The 18,941-nt window shown below is 35.4% G+C and overlaps 2 protein-coding genes across 6 annotated transcripts; one reads left to right on the plus strand and one right to left on the minus strand.

Annotated features, from left to right (window-relative positions):
* The first annotated feature begins 1,140 nt into the window (after positions 1 to 1,140).
* On the plus strand, positions 1,141 to 4,710 carry LOC140817398 (GRF-interacting factor 1-like). Its single transcript, XM_073177060.1, has 4 exons — positions 1,141 to 1,668; positions 2,759 to 2,835; positions 3,972 to 4,050; positions 4,138 to 4,710. Exons 1-4 carry the CDS (start codon positions 1,588 to 1,590, stop codon positions 4,543 to 4,545), a joined length of 645 nt encoding a protein of 214 aa, XP_073033161.1. The 5' UTR covers positions 1,141 to 1,587; the 3' UTR covers positions 4,546 to 4,710.
* A 1,734-nt stretch (positions 4,711 to 6,444) lies between these two features.
* LOC140817437 (homeobox-DDT domain protein RLT3-like) lies at positions 6,445 to 17,845 on the minus strand. Of its 5 annotated transcripts, XR_012114767.1 has the most exons (17): positions 17,447 to 17,845; positions 16,480 to 16,535; positions 16,090 to 16,392; positions 15,872 to 15,928; positions 15,556 to 15,772; positions 15,297 to 15,397; positions 14,369 to 14,455; positions 14,141 to 14,272; positions 13,718 to 13,861; positions 13,325 to 13,447; positions 12,747 to 13,202; positions 9,963 to 10,370; positions 9,248 to 9,862; positions 8,336 to 8,440; positions 8,018 to 8,241; positions 6,674 to 6,845; positions 6,445 to 6,617 (listed from the first exon to the last, which is right to left on the minus strand). XR_012114767.1 is itself a non-coding variant. In XM_073177113.1 (16 exons), exons 1-15 carry the CDS (start codon positions 17,706 to 17,708, stop codon positions 8,026 to 8,028), a joined length of 3,273 nt encoding a protein of 1,090 aa, XP_073033214.1. In that variant the 5' UTR covers positions 17,709 to 17,845; the 3' UTR covers positions 6,445 to 6,845; positions 8,018 to 8,025. The 5 variants fall into 5 exon arrangements, 4 of the variants coding, with proteins under 4 accessions (XP_073033214.1, XP_073033212.1, XP_073033213.1 ...); XM_073177113.1 differs by having other exon boundaries at positions 6,445 to 6,845; positions 14,369 to 14,446; XM_073177111.1 differs by having other exon boundaries at positions 6,445 to 6,845.
* Between the last annotated feature and the right edge of the window lie 1,096 nt (positions 17,846 to 18,941).

Consider the following 18,941-nt stretch of genomic DNA (forward strand, 5'->3'; position numbering starts at 1 on the left):
ATGCTCCTGTTTAAGATAGAAGATCGGATTCGGGTCAGCCCACCAGAAATCCCCCCTCCCCCGTCGCTTTGGGCTACGAGTCAAGAAGTGAGAGCCACGTCAAAAATGAGAGCGTGGCGGACACTTATGATCAGAACAGAAGTTGATCCATTGAACGGTAAGGATGTGGCGCGTAAGTACTGTGTAAAAGGTCAGTGACGTCATGGGTGAGTGAGTGACCAATCGTTGGTGTGAGAACCGAGGTGGGGGCGGCTCGAGAACCAAAGACTGTTGCATGTCTCTTACGTGGTTATTTGTGTCCCCCTATTAATTTATTATTATTCATTTTAATAATAATATGTCATGTAATAAAAACATTGGCTTACACATGTATATATAATTAATTAATTATAATGTCATAATAATAAAGAGATCGAGATCACTTTTATTTCATATTATAATTCAAATAAAATCATAAAATTGTAAAGATAGATATGATTAGATTATTTTTAACCAACTTAGAAACGAATAATTCTTTTTGTTGTACTACGTGCATGGCTTTTTACATTCTTTATATTATAATATTAATTTATATATAAACAAATTATAATGTATTGATGCTTTGGGAAAGCATCAATCACGTTCTACGACAATCAATCATCTTTTGGAACGCGATGTCTTTGTTGTGATTTGTTTGGTGTGTCGAAAATCTATAGATGATTTCTATATGTTCAAGAGTTGGCTCGAGTAATGTAACACTTTATCTCACGAGTTCAAAAAATCACCTAGATAACACTATGATTTTTGTTGATGATCAACTCTGATACCATTCTATCATACATTAGGTCTATGTCCATACATGCACGACTGTATGATACGTCCTAAAAAGTTATTTTATATTCATTTTTGTTTTATAAAAATGATTTATAAAAATAATTAACTTAATTGCTATAATAGTAAATGGTACATTCATAAAACTCTTGAGAATTTTGGGTGTCTAGTATGGACATCACCTCGTCACGTGACCAAGCCACGGCTGCAGACCAAACCCCAAAGTAAAACCTCTTTTTTCTTTCTCATTACTTTATAATAATACCTCTGCGGCTGCTGCACCCCCTGTCTCTTTCTTTTGCAGATTCTTTTTACCCTCACGCACACTCTCTTAGGGTGTGAGAGAGAGAGAGGGGAAAAAAAGAAAAAGAGCGTTTCTTTTTTCATCTTTTGTCATTATTTTTCACGTACTACAATGCAATTATCTGCGCAAGTAGCTAAGCAGTACAGTCTCCACACATTTCACACACACACCGATGATAATATTAATTGATTGCTCCACAGTCTTCCTTTTGTTTACTTTGAAACCATGTCCCTGTTCCACATCAAGTGAAGTTTTGTTTTTGTGAGAAAACGGATAATAAACCCAAAAAACTGGAGGGGTCGTCTCATTTCTTACTTGTTGACGCATATTTTTCATGGTCAAACTTTGCAGAAGGATTTTATATATAGCCTGTAAAATTTAGTGTGTGTGAAGGGTACCGTTTTTTATTTATTTATATTATTTATTTTTTTGGTGTTATTTTATCGGTGGGGGTGAGTATAAAAAGAGAGGGTATGCAGCAGCACCTGATGCAGATACATCCCATGATGGCGGCCTATTACCCCAGCAACGTCACTACTGATCACATTCAACAGGTTTTCTTTTGCGTTCCTTTCTTGCTCCGATCCCCTCCATTTCCTCTGATCTTTCTCTGTGTTTTCTGCTCTTTCTTTTCACTTTTGGCATTTCTGCAAAAAAGCCCCATTGTTTGGTATTTATGACTTCACTTTGGGAGCAGAATTTTTTTTATGAAAGATGTCTTTTCTAGGTTCATGGGGTCTGAATTTTCTTGATGAGTCCATACCAGATGGCCAGCTATTATTCATGTGGGTGTTTTCTGATAGGGATTGGTGTTTGATTGCTTGTACTGTCTTGCTAGCTGGAAAGTTGTAATCTTTTTTTGGGTTTGATATTCTTGATATAAACCATTCCATCCTAAAGTTCTTGGGGTTTTTTGCACCATTTTCATTCTGGGATTTTTGGTTCCCATCTTCTTTAATAGCAAGACATGTGTGTACTGATAGGGTTTGGTATTTGACCTTAAAACTTTGCGAGTTTAATAAATCTGCCTAAAAAGACGCTATCTTTTATTGCAATTTTTAGGTTTTAATTTGGTGGTTGGGAGAAAGAGTTGAGAGGAATTCTATTTGTTCATCTTTTTGTCTTTTTGCTTTGTTCTTGATATTCCATTAACAAACCCTACACAGTGATTTTATGTACATATTCCATTCTTGTATTTTTAACCATTCGTTCTCCTGTGGGATTTTTCATTTTGTGATTTTGGTGATCTAGGTGAGTTTTCCCCAATTTCTAACCATTATACTTCTGGGGAATATGACCGTTTCTCGATTATGGTTTATTATTACTACCGCCTAATTAGTTTTTCTTATAGCAGTATTAATTTATTCCTCGTGTCCTCCTTTTGAGGATTTTTAATATAGTATATGATGTGCTTATTTTCTTGTCTCATGTTCTTATTTATTTCATACGGTATCATTTTCTAATTGCCTATTTTCAAAAATATTTTGCATTTCAGTTTCTTTGATCCTTTCCTCTTATTTGTTTTTACTTTGCTGCTGAAGCCGCTGTTTTTTTTTCTAACTTCTCTACTTGCATGCAAATTTTAGTTGAGTTTGTCATTTAACTTCGTTTTTCTGAAGAAGCTCATTTTGTAACGTTATGCAGTATCTGGATGAAAACAAATCGCTGATTTTAAAGATAGTTGAGAGCCAAAATTCTGGGAAGTTGAGCGAGTGTGCAGAGTAAGTGAAGGAGTACTTGTTCCAATTTTCTTGGTATTTTTGTATTATTTTGCTTGATTTGGGCATGATTACTAGTATATTTAGTTTCTGTTGACCGACTCTTGGTTCTCTTATTTTTTTTACGACCATGGGTTCCGGGATCGTTTGGATGTAGTGTTTCAGATCACCATCTTTTTTTTATGGTTCTTTTTAAGAAGATCATAAAGGTGACTCCATATTTTCTTTGCTTGATCTGATTTGAAACATGATGGTTGACGTTTTCAAGAACTTTCAAATTTGGCAATTCAGTTATTTGTAAACACTTGTTTGATATAATTTATTTTAGTGGCTCTTGAACTGAATACCCCGATTTTGAGCCATTGTGTAATAATAGTTATCCACTGGAATAGATTATGCGTTGTTTGTTTTAAAAAAATGAATTTGCAATTATTTTGAACTTCAAGCTGAACAAGAATTTGCCAGTAGTCAGCTCAGACATTGGCATGGTTTTGAAAATAAGTGTCTCAATAAGTAGTCTATAACTTGGCTCTTTTATTTTTGAAGAAAAAATAATTTCTCAGAAGTTTGTGATCCGAGGATGTATCTTTCAAGCTTTCTTTCTCACGGAGTTCCTTTAAAGTGCATGGCCCTATTCATGTAAATTTCTTTTGTTAAAAATGTTTTGTGGTTGTCGAGTAACCGCAGCAGGCTGATTTCTTGGTTATTTATGGTCGATTTCTCAAGTCCAGATTGTATGATTTGAGCCTTGAGGGGAACTAGCAGACCAACACAATTGAAAGATCACCTGTGCTTGTGGTGTTCGCTTTTTTTTTTTTTCTTTTCAAAATAGTTGAAATTGGTAAATGTTGTGTCATATTGGTGATTTTGAAGCCATTTTAACTTATGAAGGTTTATTTTAGCGTTCCAACTTCATCGGTGTTCCAACGTTTTAGCTAGTACCGATCAGTACGTGCAATCATCTTACTTTACTTAAGCGCGCGTTGCTTGAGATATCAAATTTATTTCCTTATATTTACCGTTTTGAACGTATCCCGAATTTTTGCTTGATTTCCAAGTTCTCTTTTGTGGGCGGCCTGAGAGTTGCGACGATTTCGAATCGATCATTTGCTTGAGTCCATATTTTTAATATCTTGTAGGAACCAAGCTCGTCTGCAGCGAAACTTGATGTATCTTGCCGCCATTGCGGATTCACAGCCACCGGCCATGCACTCTCAGGTGCATTACTAGGTTTCCTGTACTTTCTCAAGTCAATCGTTCTTCGCAAATTGCATTAATTAGTTGCATTATTACTTGGTGTTGCAGTATTCTGGTGGTGGGATCATGCAGCCTGGTGCACATTACATGCAGCACCAGCAAGCGCAACAAATGACGCCACAATCTCTTATGGCTGCTCGTTCCTCGCTACTTTATGGGCAGCAGCAGTATTCCTCCCTTCAACAGCAAGCCTTGCACAGCCAACTTGGGATGAGCTCTGCCGGAAGCAGTGGACTTATGCTCCAAGGTGAGCCCCATACCACAAGCGGCATTGGCAGCCTTGGTGTAGGTTTTCCGGATTTCAGCCGCAGCAGTGGTAGTGATAACCTGCTAGCCACCGGACGTGCGCTTTCTGTTGGAAGCAGGCAAGAAATGGGGAGCCATTTTTCGGCTGAAGGGCGTGGAGGAGATGGGGGTGAAACCCTCTACTTGAAAGGTTCTGATGATGGAAATTAAGGTAAGAAATGTCGAACCTCGACATTGACAAATGAACTTTAGGCTGTTGTGCTATATTGGGTCTGGTAAGAAACTTGTGTCGAAACTGGGAATGGTATTGTTATGGACGTGTAATCTTCTATAGTAGAACACTATTTTGGTGTCAAAATCTTCAGATTCTCTCGAGTACTTTTTGGTGATGTAATGCCGTGTAAATTTATAGTTTTAAGTATCGCGTGGGCGATGTTATGCTCCCGTCCGATTTTGAAGGTGCGTAGGCATCCGATTTTGAAGGTGCGTAGGCATCAGTTTATGGATATACAAAAATAGCATCACTAGCCCACATCATTTTTCTTTCTTGCATACTCGCATTTTCCCTGGAAACTCTCTTTCTAACTTGTAAATTAGTATATATATCTCATATGGTTTCAAAGTTAAGATTTCAATTCATTATCCGCTAGAAAAAAATATTTTCTTTGTAATTATGATAATCATGAAATTAATATTTAAAATTTTAACTTATTTTTAAAATATATTTCCATGATATTCAATAGTATTTAAAATTGGATATTATTTGGAAAGCTACATTTTTTAGTATTTGATTGATGTCTAGTCCAAAATCCAAATGTATTGGATGTAATATATTTTTTTAAATTATAAAATAAATATATAATGTTTATAAGACTAAATATTACAATATATTTTTACTTAAACATAAGAATCTGTATTAATTAACATGTCTTTTGATGACATAATTAATTAAACATATCCCGATTCATTTAGCAGGATTACATTTGACGATATTTGATCTAAAAAATCTTGGAAATATCACCCAAACCGCTATTTATTTTTCAAAAGGAAAAACACAATTATTATTATTATTTTTTGAGTTGAGAGAAAATCCAACTTTTTCAAGAGAATTTATGGACGGGGAACTCATTTTTTATGGGCCAATATTAGTCCACTGGAATCCTGTACTGGGTTGAAGATCGGGATAGTTTGAAAAATGTTGGTCAAACATTTTTTTAATTTTTCTTTGGCTTCAAAGTGACCTTCAAACAAACAAGAAAAACAAGGACAAAACAAAGGTTAAAAAGATCCATGATGACGATCGATTTAAATTAAGCTTGAGTGCATGCTAGTTTTTCCCCTTCTCGTTATTTGTATTTAATGTTTGGCACGTATTGCAGCTGCTTATGGATCGAGCCATCAATTTAAAGACGTCGACAGGACTTTCTTCCTTGAGATGTTCATTTGCTTTTTTTGGCATTGGCTAATTATTATTAATGATATTCCCCGTGTTCAAGATTTGAAGGGGGCTTGGATGTTGGAGAATGCACTGCTAATGATGAACTATATGTCTAAGAAATGGAAAAAACATGGGACAGTAGTCGAAATCTCGTCGATATTGTAGTCTATTGTCCACGAGGTGTGGTTTAACTTAAATCTTATGATATATCATCTATGCCTTGGTGCTATTCTTTGAGGAAGTTCTACGGAATGTTGGAGTTGAGAATTTGGTTTTGTTTGGATCGATGGATTTGAGACGATGAGTTTGAAATCTATTGATTTTGAATTTCTTGCTTGGATGAACAAAGTTAAGTGGGTTAACTAATAAGCAAAAACTTGTGTGAGATCGTCTCACAACTCGTATTTTGTGAACCTAATCTTTTATTTGGTTCATGCATGAAAAAATATTATTTTTTATGTTAAGAGTATTACTTTATATTGTGAATATATGTAGAATTGACCCGTCTTACATATAAAGATTCGTGAGACCGTCTCACAAGAGACTACTCTAAATAATAATTATGGTAATTTGTCATCCAAAATGGGGCCTATTGTACCATATTTAACAGTCAACCGGATCCTGGCAAAGAAGGAAATCTAACGATTGGCAAGCCTTGGAAGTCTGAAATTTTAAAAAGGGGTAAAGCTCAACTTAAAAATAAATTACAGTTGAAGCAAAAGTTTCATTATTAAGTAAAATAACATCCTTGGGAGTCTTGCAAATTTTATACAAGTTTATATTTTCAAAACAGTAGGGCTCTATTTCAATTTTTTTCCCTATTCACATACCTACGCTCTCGGACCTAAGCATCGTCGTCGATCAAAATTAAGTTGGAGCAAGACAACAGAAATCTCGGACCTAAGCATCATCGTCGATTGAAACTCCTCGATCATGGCAATGATGAATTTGGAAACATGACACTCACAGATAAGCCGAACCGTCAGTCATAAAGGCGATTCACTTCCATATTCGAGTGTCCTCTTCATGGCCAGCAAGGAAAGTCCACTAGTTAATAAGGTACCTCCGTGCACTGCATGTACACAAGACAATGTAAACAAAGAATTTGAATTATTTATATCCATTACTGATGCACGAACACAAGAAACCACATAACGTTGATGGTGGTGCTTAAAGCAGCAACTCAGAGAAAATGAAAAGTAGCCATTTGAACCACGTAGTTCCAGAAACAGAATCACCTTTTATAATGTTATAAGAGAGAACTCTTTTGTTCTCTATGCAACAATCAAAAGCAATTATTATGAACTGTCAACAGCTGTAATCACACCAAATCACGGAAAACAATAGTTTAACACTAACTCACAAAACTCGAAAGTCTCCCAAAATTCAAAAAAATCTTGAGATAAGAAAATGAAAACAACTAAAAGAGTTGTACAACTGCTGCATTTTCTACTCAATACCCTACTTAAATATTAAACAACACAAAATAGACATCTAAACATTTCAAATGAATCCCACCAAAAGTCTAAAATCCATTTTGAGATTTGAATGTTTCTATGTAGTTGGCACAAAATGAAAAGAGCAACCATTGGTGTTGTAGACTATTATATTTACAATAATACAAACTAAAAGTAAATGGAGTGTATTTTCCTACCATGGCATTTAAATGTTCTCACATCTTGTAACAATTATCGCAACAATAACTTGGTTATATAATGACAAACTAAAGGAAGAAATGCCAGGAAGAAAAATGATCAAGAAAAAAAAAGAACTAAAATTGATCGGTCTAAGTAGATTTGGGATATTCGAGAGCAAGAGATAGTCTATTATGACTACTTCACAGCAGAAGGATCCGTCCTAGATCAATTCATTACAGGACAATCATTGAAATTAATTGGAGCGTGTGAAAGGTCATTTCCCAAAGAAAGAATGACCAAACTAGGGAACAAATTGAATGAACGTTTAGTTGTATTAATTAGAAATAAAACTTTGGTTAACAAAATCAGGACGTAAAAAGATAATCTCTAATAGCATTGGTCAGTAACCAACAACTCAAATAAACTAGAATGTCCTCCCACGTCATTCAACCACCCATGCTCCAAATGAGGGGGCGTATTCACATGGAAAAGGTAGAGAAGAATCGACAACAGAATTTAGGGCCACACTAGAACCCTAGAATTATTGAGAGACACTGCAAAAAAGAAGTATCATTGAAGCAACACTCAGAATGGTTAAAATGCGTACCTTCAAGTCTACCTGCAGCTTTTAGATTTATTTTGATATTTACAGCTCTCCATATGAGAGGCAACTAACAAATCCAATTTCACCATCCATAATGCAACTGCTGAACATGTATGTGGCACGGTCGAAAAGTCCGAAAATATGTCTTGGATGCAATATGAACCAGAAGTATTACAATTTTGATAAAACCAATCTTCTTTGATAGCAGTAACAAAATCAGCCAGAACCTGAAGCATTGTAAAGCGGAAGAATTTGACTATTATAGTATTCTGAAAGTAAATATCTATTAGAGAAGAAAGTATAGGATGCATTATTAACCACCTGTAAAAATTCGGCTAAATTTGAGGCTCTTCGCAACCTATTGACCCAAAGATTGTGAGCAGATCTCTTCCAAGAGCCAAACAAGGCATCTTCAGGTACAACTGACTGCAAAGTTATTCACTTGCTTAAACTATGTGTAAAATTTTGTGCAGCCATTTGCATTGCTCATCCCATATTAACACAAACTCAAACTGCAAGAAACTAATAAATGCTTCCAACTAAACATATTACCAAAAAAGGACACCTTGCTCCAAAAGTAAGATAAACTGCTTAACCTGCTACAACGATCAGTATAATCTAAGCAGTCTATGGTCAGGTTTCAATTTCTTCCCTGAACAATGGATGCCATCATTAACCATGAGAAGCTCTGTGTGCTACAAAAGGAAGTCCCTTGTTAAGGGAAATTATTTAGTTTAACCTACACAACCTTCCATATTAAATACTCGTGCCCACAAGTAATGGAAGAAGTTATGAACTACCAGCAACAGACTTTGTTTTAAACAAGTTAACAGGCAGAGCAAGACAAAAATTGATAAATAGGTACATCTAAATTTTTACAATGGATCTTCATATAAAACAGTCAGGTCGATTACAGTTGCATTTTTAGAAAACATCTTGGGTATACACTCGGGTCATTGAACAGTGTGCAAGCCCAAATTGGTTTCCACCACCTTGAACGCATATATATGTACAAAAGGATGAATCTACAGAACCTGCTCATAAAACTACGGTTTTCAAATCTCAAATATACATAACGAAATTCAGTTTCAAGTAATCCACAAACTGCTGAGGTGTGTCCAACAAGAAGGCTCATGCCAATAGAAGTAAGTACTAAGTATGATATCAATGATTGTCTTTTATTCATATGCATCCTTAATATAAAATAAAAGGGTGAGCTTTACGAATGCATACCTCAATTGCATAGATTGCAGCTTTGAGCGACTGCAATCGGGAAGATAGAATCTTTGGTCGTCGGCATTTACTAGCATCACTATTGACTTGACACACGGCGTAATGAATTGCATATCTCTCTTCTAGATCAAAATTAAGCTCAAATGTGGTATGGCAAATTCTACAATGCTTTTCGTCTCGCCAGTATAAGTCATGGCATTGATCACATCTTCTGAGTGAATCAAGAAATGCCTTCTTCATATTTGTAACGGTTTTGAGTTTATAGTAAAACGACTTCCACAGATATACATCAAAAGCTAATGAATGACCTGATATCTCGGTTTGTCCCCCTTTCACACCATCTTCAACTAGTGCTGTGCCAGTAGAAGAAGGAAGATTATTTGAGATTTCATTCAAGTTTAAATGGTTGTCTACGTCAGACACTGGTGAGGAGCTAGATTCCCTGGAAGTGTTAATTTCAGATTGATCAAACGGGGCAAGTTTCCCGTTTTCAACATCATTGTGCATACTAGACATTGCTTGGAAAAGAAATGCTTCTCGTTTCTCCAAAGATGCCAGAAGCTGGGCCTCCCTGGCACCTCTACGGTTCAAAGTCAACATCAAAGTGCACAAAGCCTGAAATCAGATAACAAATAAGCAGAGAAGTAAATCAAACCCGGTCGTGAAAAATATTTGTGTTTTAATTTATTTAAGGACAAAAGGCAACAAACTTCACCTCTGGCATATCGATCACCTCCCAGTGGCCATCTTCAGAAGATTCAAAGTAAATCCTCCTGTGTCCAGGATCTGATTCATCACAAGGCCCCAAGAACAGCCAGTATCTATTGTACCTACGATCAGAACCGAGAAAGATAGACTGCATAGGATGTATATAGCCATCTACTTCGAATTCCTCCGCTATCATTTTCATGTTGTCATACTTTTCTTCATCACTGATCTTTGACATAGTAACCAAAGAATCAGTAGGTTGCCCTGATGTACCAGTACCAAGGTCACCGAGGGTTTGCCCACTTCTTCCTGATTGTGGCAAACTACACTGCTTCGTGGTTGATCTCTTTATTTTTGCTCCAGAACTGTAACTATTGATATTTTGAGAACATTCTGCAATTGATGTCAAGGGATCCTGCATGAAAAATGTAACAAACAATGAAAGGGTGATATAGACAAAAACCAACAATTCGATTTTTTTAATCTCAAGCAGCATATTTCCTCGCTAAACAAGAGAGGCCAAAACAATCAGGTGATGAAACCATTGAACAGCTCAACAATATTCTACAGTTAACGATAAATTTAACATCCAAAAGATATCATAACACCACATTTATCTCAATTAAAATATAAGAAGGGACCAAAATCATTCAGCTTTTGCTCGAAGAAAGTGCACGTTGAAAATGACACATGCTGCAAAGTTTCACGACCACTCCCCTTTCACAGAAACATTGAGCAACATACAGTCCATACGCTCAAGAAAGGAGGAATTATTCCTGCAAAGTTTCTTAAGACTCTTAATCTAGAAAAAAGACAGCTTCTGGTTCAGTAACACCTCAAGATGTGAATCTACCAATCATTTATTTAATGTGGTGAACCAAGAAAAAAGATGCTAAAATTTTTGATAGACCATACAATTAATTTTTTTAAACAGGCATCGTGTCTTTTTACCGTGTTTTACCAAAGTATTTAGTTTATTCATTAACATCACTCAATCCTCAGTCATCATACAAGTGAGGGACATTAGGTCAAACAAAGAAACTTCGTGGTTTTAGCTGAAATTTCAAAATCACAACCTCCATTTACTTTCAATCTCTATTCTCCTCGGTACATTACAAAAGTAACAACAATAATGGTGAACTCCTATAGTTGCACTTAACAAAGAACTTCAGATTTCAATGTTGTTAACACATTTCAATTATAGAATCGATCGTTTGATGGTATACCATAAGTTATAGCTTATGGTAATAGTATAACTTTAATATTCTAAAAGGTAGAACAGACCAAGTGTCGTGGCTAGGTAGCTACACGGGTCAACACAGTATAACTTAAATATATTGTTGCTAACAGATTACAATTATAGAATCATTGGTTTGGTGTCATACCTTAAGTTATAATTTACGATGATAGTACAACTTAAATATTTTCATGGTTCTAAAATTTGTTAGGCGCTAGTCTGGAAAGTTATAATTTACGATGATAGTACAACTTAAATATTTTCATGGTTCTAAAATTCGTTAGGCGCTAGTCGGGCGCCAGACTAGCGCCTAGAGCTTAGGCCGCCTAGGCGGGGACTAGGCGCCGCTAGACGGATTCCACTGTATCAAAAAACTTGTAATGGTTCTTAGACTAAGTTTCAGCACAAATTTTGTTAAAATCCAATTTACACTTGGTTCATTCCTCCTGCTTTTTCTGCTTAAAGCGGATCAAAATAATAGGTCATGGCCCAATGCAAAAGAAATCCAAATAAAGAAAAAAATTACCTTTAGGGTCTGGTTCGATTTTCATATGTGTGCAGAAGTAAACAGATAAAGAAGATGAGAGTAGCATGTTAGAGCAAGCACAAGCCAACAAATCGTGGTTTTAGTTAGGCTTTCAATCCCAAAAAATTAAAAGCACGAGCCTATTATTCTTTCTTATATCATGTTCCAGTTGAATTCGACTTTCATAAATTAAAAGCCCAAAAAAAGTTTCCAAAAAAAATTAAATGCCTAGGCCCGCCCAAGAGCGCCTAGGGCCTAGGCGCTCTTGCTGCATAGGCTTGCTGCCTAGAACCATTTCGGTGCAGTCAAGCGGCGCCTAGCCCGAGTCTTAGAACACTGAATATTTTAAAAGGTTGAATGGACCAAGTGTCATGGCTAGGTAGCAACACGGGTCGATAAGAATATATGACTTTGGTTTCGATACCGGTGGTTGATTACATCTGTCGTTGTACCAAAAACAAGAGGTAATGATAGTCGTACCATTCAAATCATTTAAATGAGACCAAGCATTATGGTTCAATTCTTGTGTCGCATAGGAAGCTACACTAAACATGGATGATTGTTGTTTCCACCAACTTTCGAAATATCATCTTATCCTTACAAAAGATATAATTGAAGGATATTTCTCATCAGTTCCTCTAATAGCTTTCTCCCCAGTTTGGCTATCTTCTACACGTCTCGACGTGATTTATATAATCGTTTAAAAATTCACAGAAAAGGGAAAATGCATTTATTTTACAAGCTTCTTCCATAAAACATTTTTCCCTCTGATTGTGTTGCGATGTTTGGTAACATGTTTGATCTCGTGAATGCTTCCATCAATTAAGCACAGACAAAGATAAACAAAAACAAGCTAATTTTGATTATCAATCAATAAGACAAAATGATTTTCTATCCATTGCATCGTAAAAGTCAGACCAAGATATGATTAGAGCGACCAAGGATTTTGTAAAAATAATCATATAATAACACATTTGAATGGATAGTCATTTATTGAAAAAGATGTGCAGAACAATATGAGGGATTACCTCCATTCTGACAGTGGATCCACCACTAAGTAGATCAATCAATGCGGATAAGGCACTAAGCTTCTCATCAATGTTTAAATCTGAATGTTCACCCTCCATGAGTCCTAACAACCACACTTCTCCTGGATAGCTCTCATCGATTTCATTGTACATTGTCAACATTTCAGATTGATTTTTATAAACATTTTGGCCAAGTTCAAATGGACTGGAATCCCTAGACCCATGCTCAGAATCATCCTCATTGTCTGGTACAATACTGACTTCAGAAGTATCATCTACGCTACCGAAGTCTTCAGAACCAGATGGCCAGTCTTCACATTCTTTCGCAGCAGCATTGATCCGCAAGCGATATCCAGACGAGGAAATCTTTTCAAACAATGTCATGTCACCCGACAGAGCTAACATGATTATATTTTCCAAATCGTTTAATGTATCCGCAAGACTCAATTCAACAATCTGCAAAGAAAAACAAATAGTCCCACCAAGAGCCAAAATACCTAATAATGCTGATATTTTCACTCTATCCAAACAGAAAATGAATGTTTTCTTATAATTATCATGATTATATACAAACTTACAGATGAAGATTGTGCCAACTCTGAGACTTTCATCCCACAGTTTCCTTGTTTCAACAAAATATTGAATAGTTCTCCCTTCAATGTACCAGGACGTAAGGTGTACTTTTCCATTAGATCAACTTCCTACAGAGCAAAACCATGTAAGATTAAGATAAAGCAAAATGCATTCAGGCAGACAAAGGTTCATAAGATACATGATCTCTTACAAAACAGTCTGCTAAAGTAAATGTTGACTAGTTATGATGCTACGTGTCCAAAATCCAAGAGTAAAAAAGGCATGTATAATTATTCATATATACATACATACATACACACACATATATATATAAGAGAGACTAACATGGCAATCGATTATCATAAGTTAGTGTGACCAAGCCAAAATATAAGTAAAACCTTGTTGTTGCTAGCTTCCTTAGGTTCCATGCTGAGCTTCGGACCAAAACCAGCAGCAACCAATACCTGACGAAGTATTTCTGTCCATGTAAGGAGGTTTAATGAACTCTGCCACAATTCTAGAACAGATGTGTGATGTTCGAGCTGACAAAAAGTGAAGGACATAACTTAAAACAGTGACACTACAATAAAGTCACATTAATTAACTAGTTTTGACAGTAATAATCACCCAATCTGTAATTCACACAACATTGCTCGAATTATGCTTTTAGTTGTTAATCCAATATAGTAGAATCCTTCAACCACTTCTTCAAGTAGGATGCACAAGTATAACAAGTAAATTATTCGAAAACACATTTTGTACGAGTGAATACGCACAGACATCACTAGTTGTTTGCTATGCTTCAACATAGCGCAACTCACCGAGTGGAGTAACCGCAAAAACTTGCAATTTTTGCTTGCATGAGAAAGAAATCCTCTACCGAGCTCCTTATCAACATCTTTCAAAAGTAGCTTCAGAAGGGCCAAATGTACTTGCCCAAGTAACAAGGAATCCTGAAAACCAAAAGGAGAGAACATTGAAAACCAGAAATATTAAAATGAAAGACGTTAAATTCTAATAAATAGAACATTACAGTGACATCAAATTACCTTATCATGAAAGGCATGTGCAAACTCTTCTAATGTGAATGAATACATGCTGATTGTGCAAGCATACGTACAAAGAAACTGGAAAACCTTCAAATAAATCAGAAAAAAAATTAGTAAGGACTGGTGTGCAAAGTCCTAATTGTGGAAATGTCAAGCAAATGATTTTTACGCCAATGTAATAACGAATAGATAACGCAGGAAGGTTTTCACTAAAAGAAAAAACAATTGGTAGACATAAGTTGTTTAAATTTAAGTTAGCAGCATCTGATATTATACATAATTCATATATAAATATATAATATGCTGATAGTAACTAGGCATGTGGTTTAAAAAGATGCTATAACCCTCAGCAAATTATTGTACATCTATCCGAAGATTTTTATTTTCTATAAACACAAACTCAAGTTTCTATTAGCAATCGCAGTGCTATGTCTAACTTTCTTCAAGACTTCACAGCTCAGCAAATCAAAGATAAAAATCTCTTAATATTGAAGATTCAGCAAGACAGCAACAAGAAAAAGGAGAAAAGCACGGCAATTTCCTGTTTGTTAAATTTCTTGTGACTACTTCCCTTTGAAGAGAAAATAAGCTCCCTCCCAAGGTAGAACTAGAAGCACAGCACTTTAACCCTCAAATTACCCATCACCGCAATAATAGGTAATTCGAAAATGAGAAAGTAGTAAGGTGCAATACTTACTGCCCTGCTGATAATATAATATGTAAAATATATTTACATAGGCAACGTGTCAAAGTGGGTCATAATTTCCAAGGCTAGGAAATATCTTAAGAATAGAGATATTTTATTCATGTCTTATCGAAAAAAGATAATTTATTTAACATAGCACATACATAAAAATTGAGTGAAGCATAACAATTTGCATCCACAGTCAACTGCAACATGTAATCATATAGTATAAACTGCACATACCTTAAAAAGTTTTCTCATAAGCTCTTGTGATGATGCCCATGGTTGCATAAATAAGGGCGGCTTCATTGTCACAGAACTTGGAGGAAACCTGACAAGCAAATCTACAAAAGTACAAACTTATTATAAGGATGAACAGAGGGGCACATAAAACTCAGTCTAACCAGAAATGTGTTTATTGCAAGGCAATGGTTTATTCACTTTGTATTCTAAGTGAAACATTGACAACTATTATAAAATGTAAAAAGTGTAGTAGAATAACCTTTGCAAAGTGAACAACCGTGTGATCCATTGGTTGGAAAGTGTGCAGAACAGGATAAAGGATTTGGTCCTGCCTGCAATTCTTGAAGCTCGAGTTCTTCATCATCAAGTAGCACTGCAAAATGTTCGGTATTTTCTAGACATTTCATATCTTCAAGAGCAAGCTCACATTTTTCTTTATGAGGTTGTTCCTGCATTTGGACTTTCTGGCATTCCATCTGCCGTTATAGAATGGTAAGTTTGGAACTATAGATCACTGACCAGCCAAAAATGGATGAACTTCCTAGTAAGATAAATAAAGCTGGAGCATGTTTTACCTTTCTACTTCTCAAGGAAGTCTTCCTGCTGGTCTGTTCTTTGTTTGCTAATTTTCTCTACACACAGAATAACTGACTTTTATTGTGTTTTCGAGTGAAATAAAATTCAAATATTTAGATAAACACATATTTAACCAACTATCTTCACAGCACAAGAAAAGATGCAAAATCATCAGTCATCACAAGCCAACAGTAAATAGGTAGAACAGTGAGCGAACCATGATAGCCTGTTGTCGCTGCAATCTTTTTTTCTTTTTTTGGATGGTGCTCTCATTGAAATCGACACCATATGAAAAATCTGTAGCATCGGGATTTGTTACTCGCCAAACGGTCATTAAACTTTTCCCTTTGCCATGTTTCTTCCCAGGAGCATTGCTTTCAGACATGAAACCTTTGCCCATCCCATGTTTCTTAGTTGGAGCACCCTTCGCAGTCATCGGACCCTTTCCAGCACCATGCCTATTCCCGAGTGAACTGTTCTCACAACAAACTTGGTAGTCTAACATGGCATGCATTGAAACCTAACAAAATAAAAAAACTGTTGAATAAATATAGGTCAAAGGATATTGGGGCAATCATTTCCCAGAATTCCCTTAAAAAATGCATACCTTTCTTTTTCTATGGGTTGAATGCCCATTCTCTTCATGATGAGGTTTTCGGCAATCTGGCCATTAGAGAATATAATCAAGATAATGATTTTGACACATTTCATGTATGACAATTTTGAAGAGTACAAGGCAGTATAGTGGCACAAATATGGAGAAGAGTTGAGGACATCTGAGAGATTAAACTAATCAGAAAAAGATGTCATTCTGCTTCAGGCATAGGACCAAGCTCTCCGAGGAACTCAAATACCGATATGCAGCTCCAGCCTCCATGAGAATGCCAGCTCATTCTTCCTTCCGCATGATATTCCCAATCACGCTCCACTATCTACAATCTCATTTTGGTGGCTAGCTCATGTAAATAACTAATTCTATAAATTAAAATAGAATGGTTCCTTACGGAAAAAACTAGTTAGGTTCACTTCAAAAATAAAATGTAGCTGGTGACAATCTATACGGTTCAAACCCCTAATGGATAGATTAAAGATGGTATGTCAAAAGTTAAAAAAGAAGTCAAATTTTGGCTCATCCAAAGCCACTCATATACCTTACCATTGGCAACCTCTTTAGGAGTCGAGAATCTAGACAAGAGGAAAAGGTACAAAACATTCAAACCATCAATTCTTCACTTTATCAACCAATCGTCAGCATTAAATCATAAAAAGAAATAAAAGATACATATTTTTATAAAACAATATTTACATAACACGAAGTCAAGTCAGCAGAAAATAACAATGCATTCTACCAACGCACCGATCGATAAGCTAGTAAGTTATTTCCTCGAGACCTTTTTCACCTCAAAGAAATGCGATGATAGGAATTCATAATTCATGAAGTGCACTTATCATTTCACGCTATGAACCACAAAATACTATCATCAGAAATAAAACTTTTAACCACCTCCAAAACTCAGATTCACACTCGTCACACAAACTAAAAGAAAGCACACAGTTGCTCGTGAATCTCTTACCGCGGAGAAAAGCATTGGATGGAAGGGAATCAAACTGATCACCCAGCGTCGGGCCATCCTTCCTGAAAATTTTCATCAAAATATGCTCCGGACTGTACAAAATCTCCTGAAGTCGCTTCCTATAATCATTTTCGGTCATAAAAACCCGTTGCCGATCATGCTTCCTGCCTTTCCTCTTCTTATAATCATTTCCATCACAATTCAATCCATTTCCACATTCCGCGGAATCCTTTCGGCTACTGATTAGCCTTTTATTAATCATAATTAATTATTGAAATTCCAGCTCCTCGGCTCAATCAACCATCGGGGAAATGGGTTACGAAGATATGAAAAAGCTCAGTGTCAGAGTGAGGAATAGAGAACGGGGTTTTAAGGAGTAGGGTTTTGGGTTTCTTGCTGCGTTGACTGTTCATGATATTTCCATTTTTCTTTTTACCTTTTTTATGGCACAGTGTGTCAAAAATATCTCCCGGTTCTATTCGACCGGTTTACGCACGAATCATTTTTATTTTTACTGCTTTCCGAATATTTTGGGGGAAGTATTTTTTTTATGGTTCTGAAAAATAAAAAAAAAATGTTAATTCGAGTTTGGTTGGAGAAACAATAACGGACTAAAAATAGTTTTTCCAAAATAAATAGTTTTTTTAAAAAAAAATATTGTTTGGTTATAAAAACTATTTTAAAAAAATATTACTTTTTTTAAGCTATAATTTATTACTTATTTACTTCTATTTAAAAATAACAACAAAGCTATTTTTAACATTTATTCGAATGTGAAAACCGATTTTACTTTTTTCAACACAAACACTTTAATTTTTTAATCCAATCCAAACTATTTTAATTTTTTTATTAGTATAAGAAGGCGGTTGTGATTAAGAAATATAACATATTTAATTAAAAATACGATAGTTATATTGGAAGGTGCAGAAACTGCTAAAAAAATGGAAAAGCAAAAGATTGGTCAAAAATGGAAATTTGGGAAATATAATCAAACAAGCGTGTACCTGAAATTGGGGGAAATCGGAAAAAAAAAAAACACTGAAATTTGGCGTACTTATATTATATATAAACATGTTTAAATCAATCGGACTGAATTAAATTGTTGGTTGATTAACTCATTGTCTTGATTAACGTTCATGTGATCTTGAGCCGAGCTCCAGCTCGAACTTCTTTGTTGTGTCAGGAACATTCATATGATCATGTTGCTTTATTTTTTCCGAGTTTGCAACAGTAGAACATCACATGAATATTAGAAAGTGCATTTTCCTAAATTATCTATTTTGAAACTCAAGATAACAAAATTTTAATTATACAAAAAATGCGTGTAATCGTGCTACGAAAATTTTGGTTTTTTCTTTTCATTATGAAAGCAATTTGTTATTTTTTCTGACTTCGTTTTCATATTATTATTTTTGTTTTCTTTTTTAAAATCAAGGGTGTCACCGAGCTAAACTACGCATAAAAATGGGATGTAGTCGAGAGTTTAACTTAAAAA

Source organism: Primulina eburnea, chromosome 16 (assembly GCF_022965805.1).
Source record: "Primulina eburnea isolate SZY01 chromosome 16, ASM2296580v1, whole genome shotgun sequence".
In the NCBI taxonomy this organism is placed as follows: domain Eukaryota; kingdom Viridiplantae; phylum Streptophyta; class Magnoliopsida; order Lamiales; family Gesneriaceae; genus Primulina; species Primulina eburnea.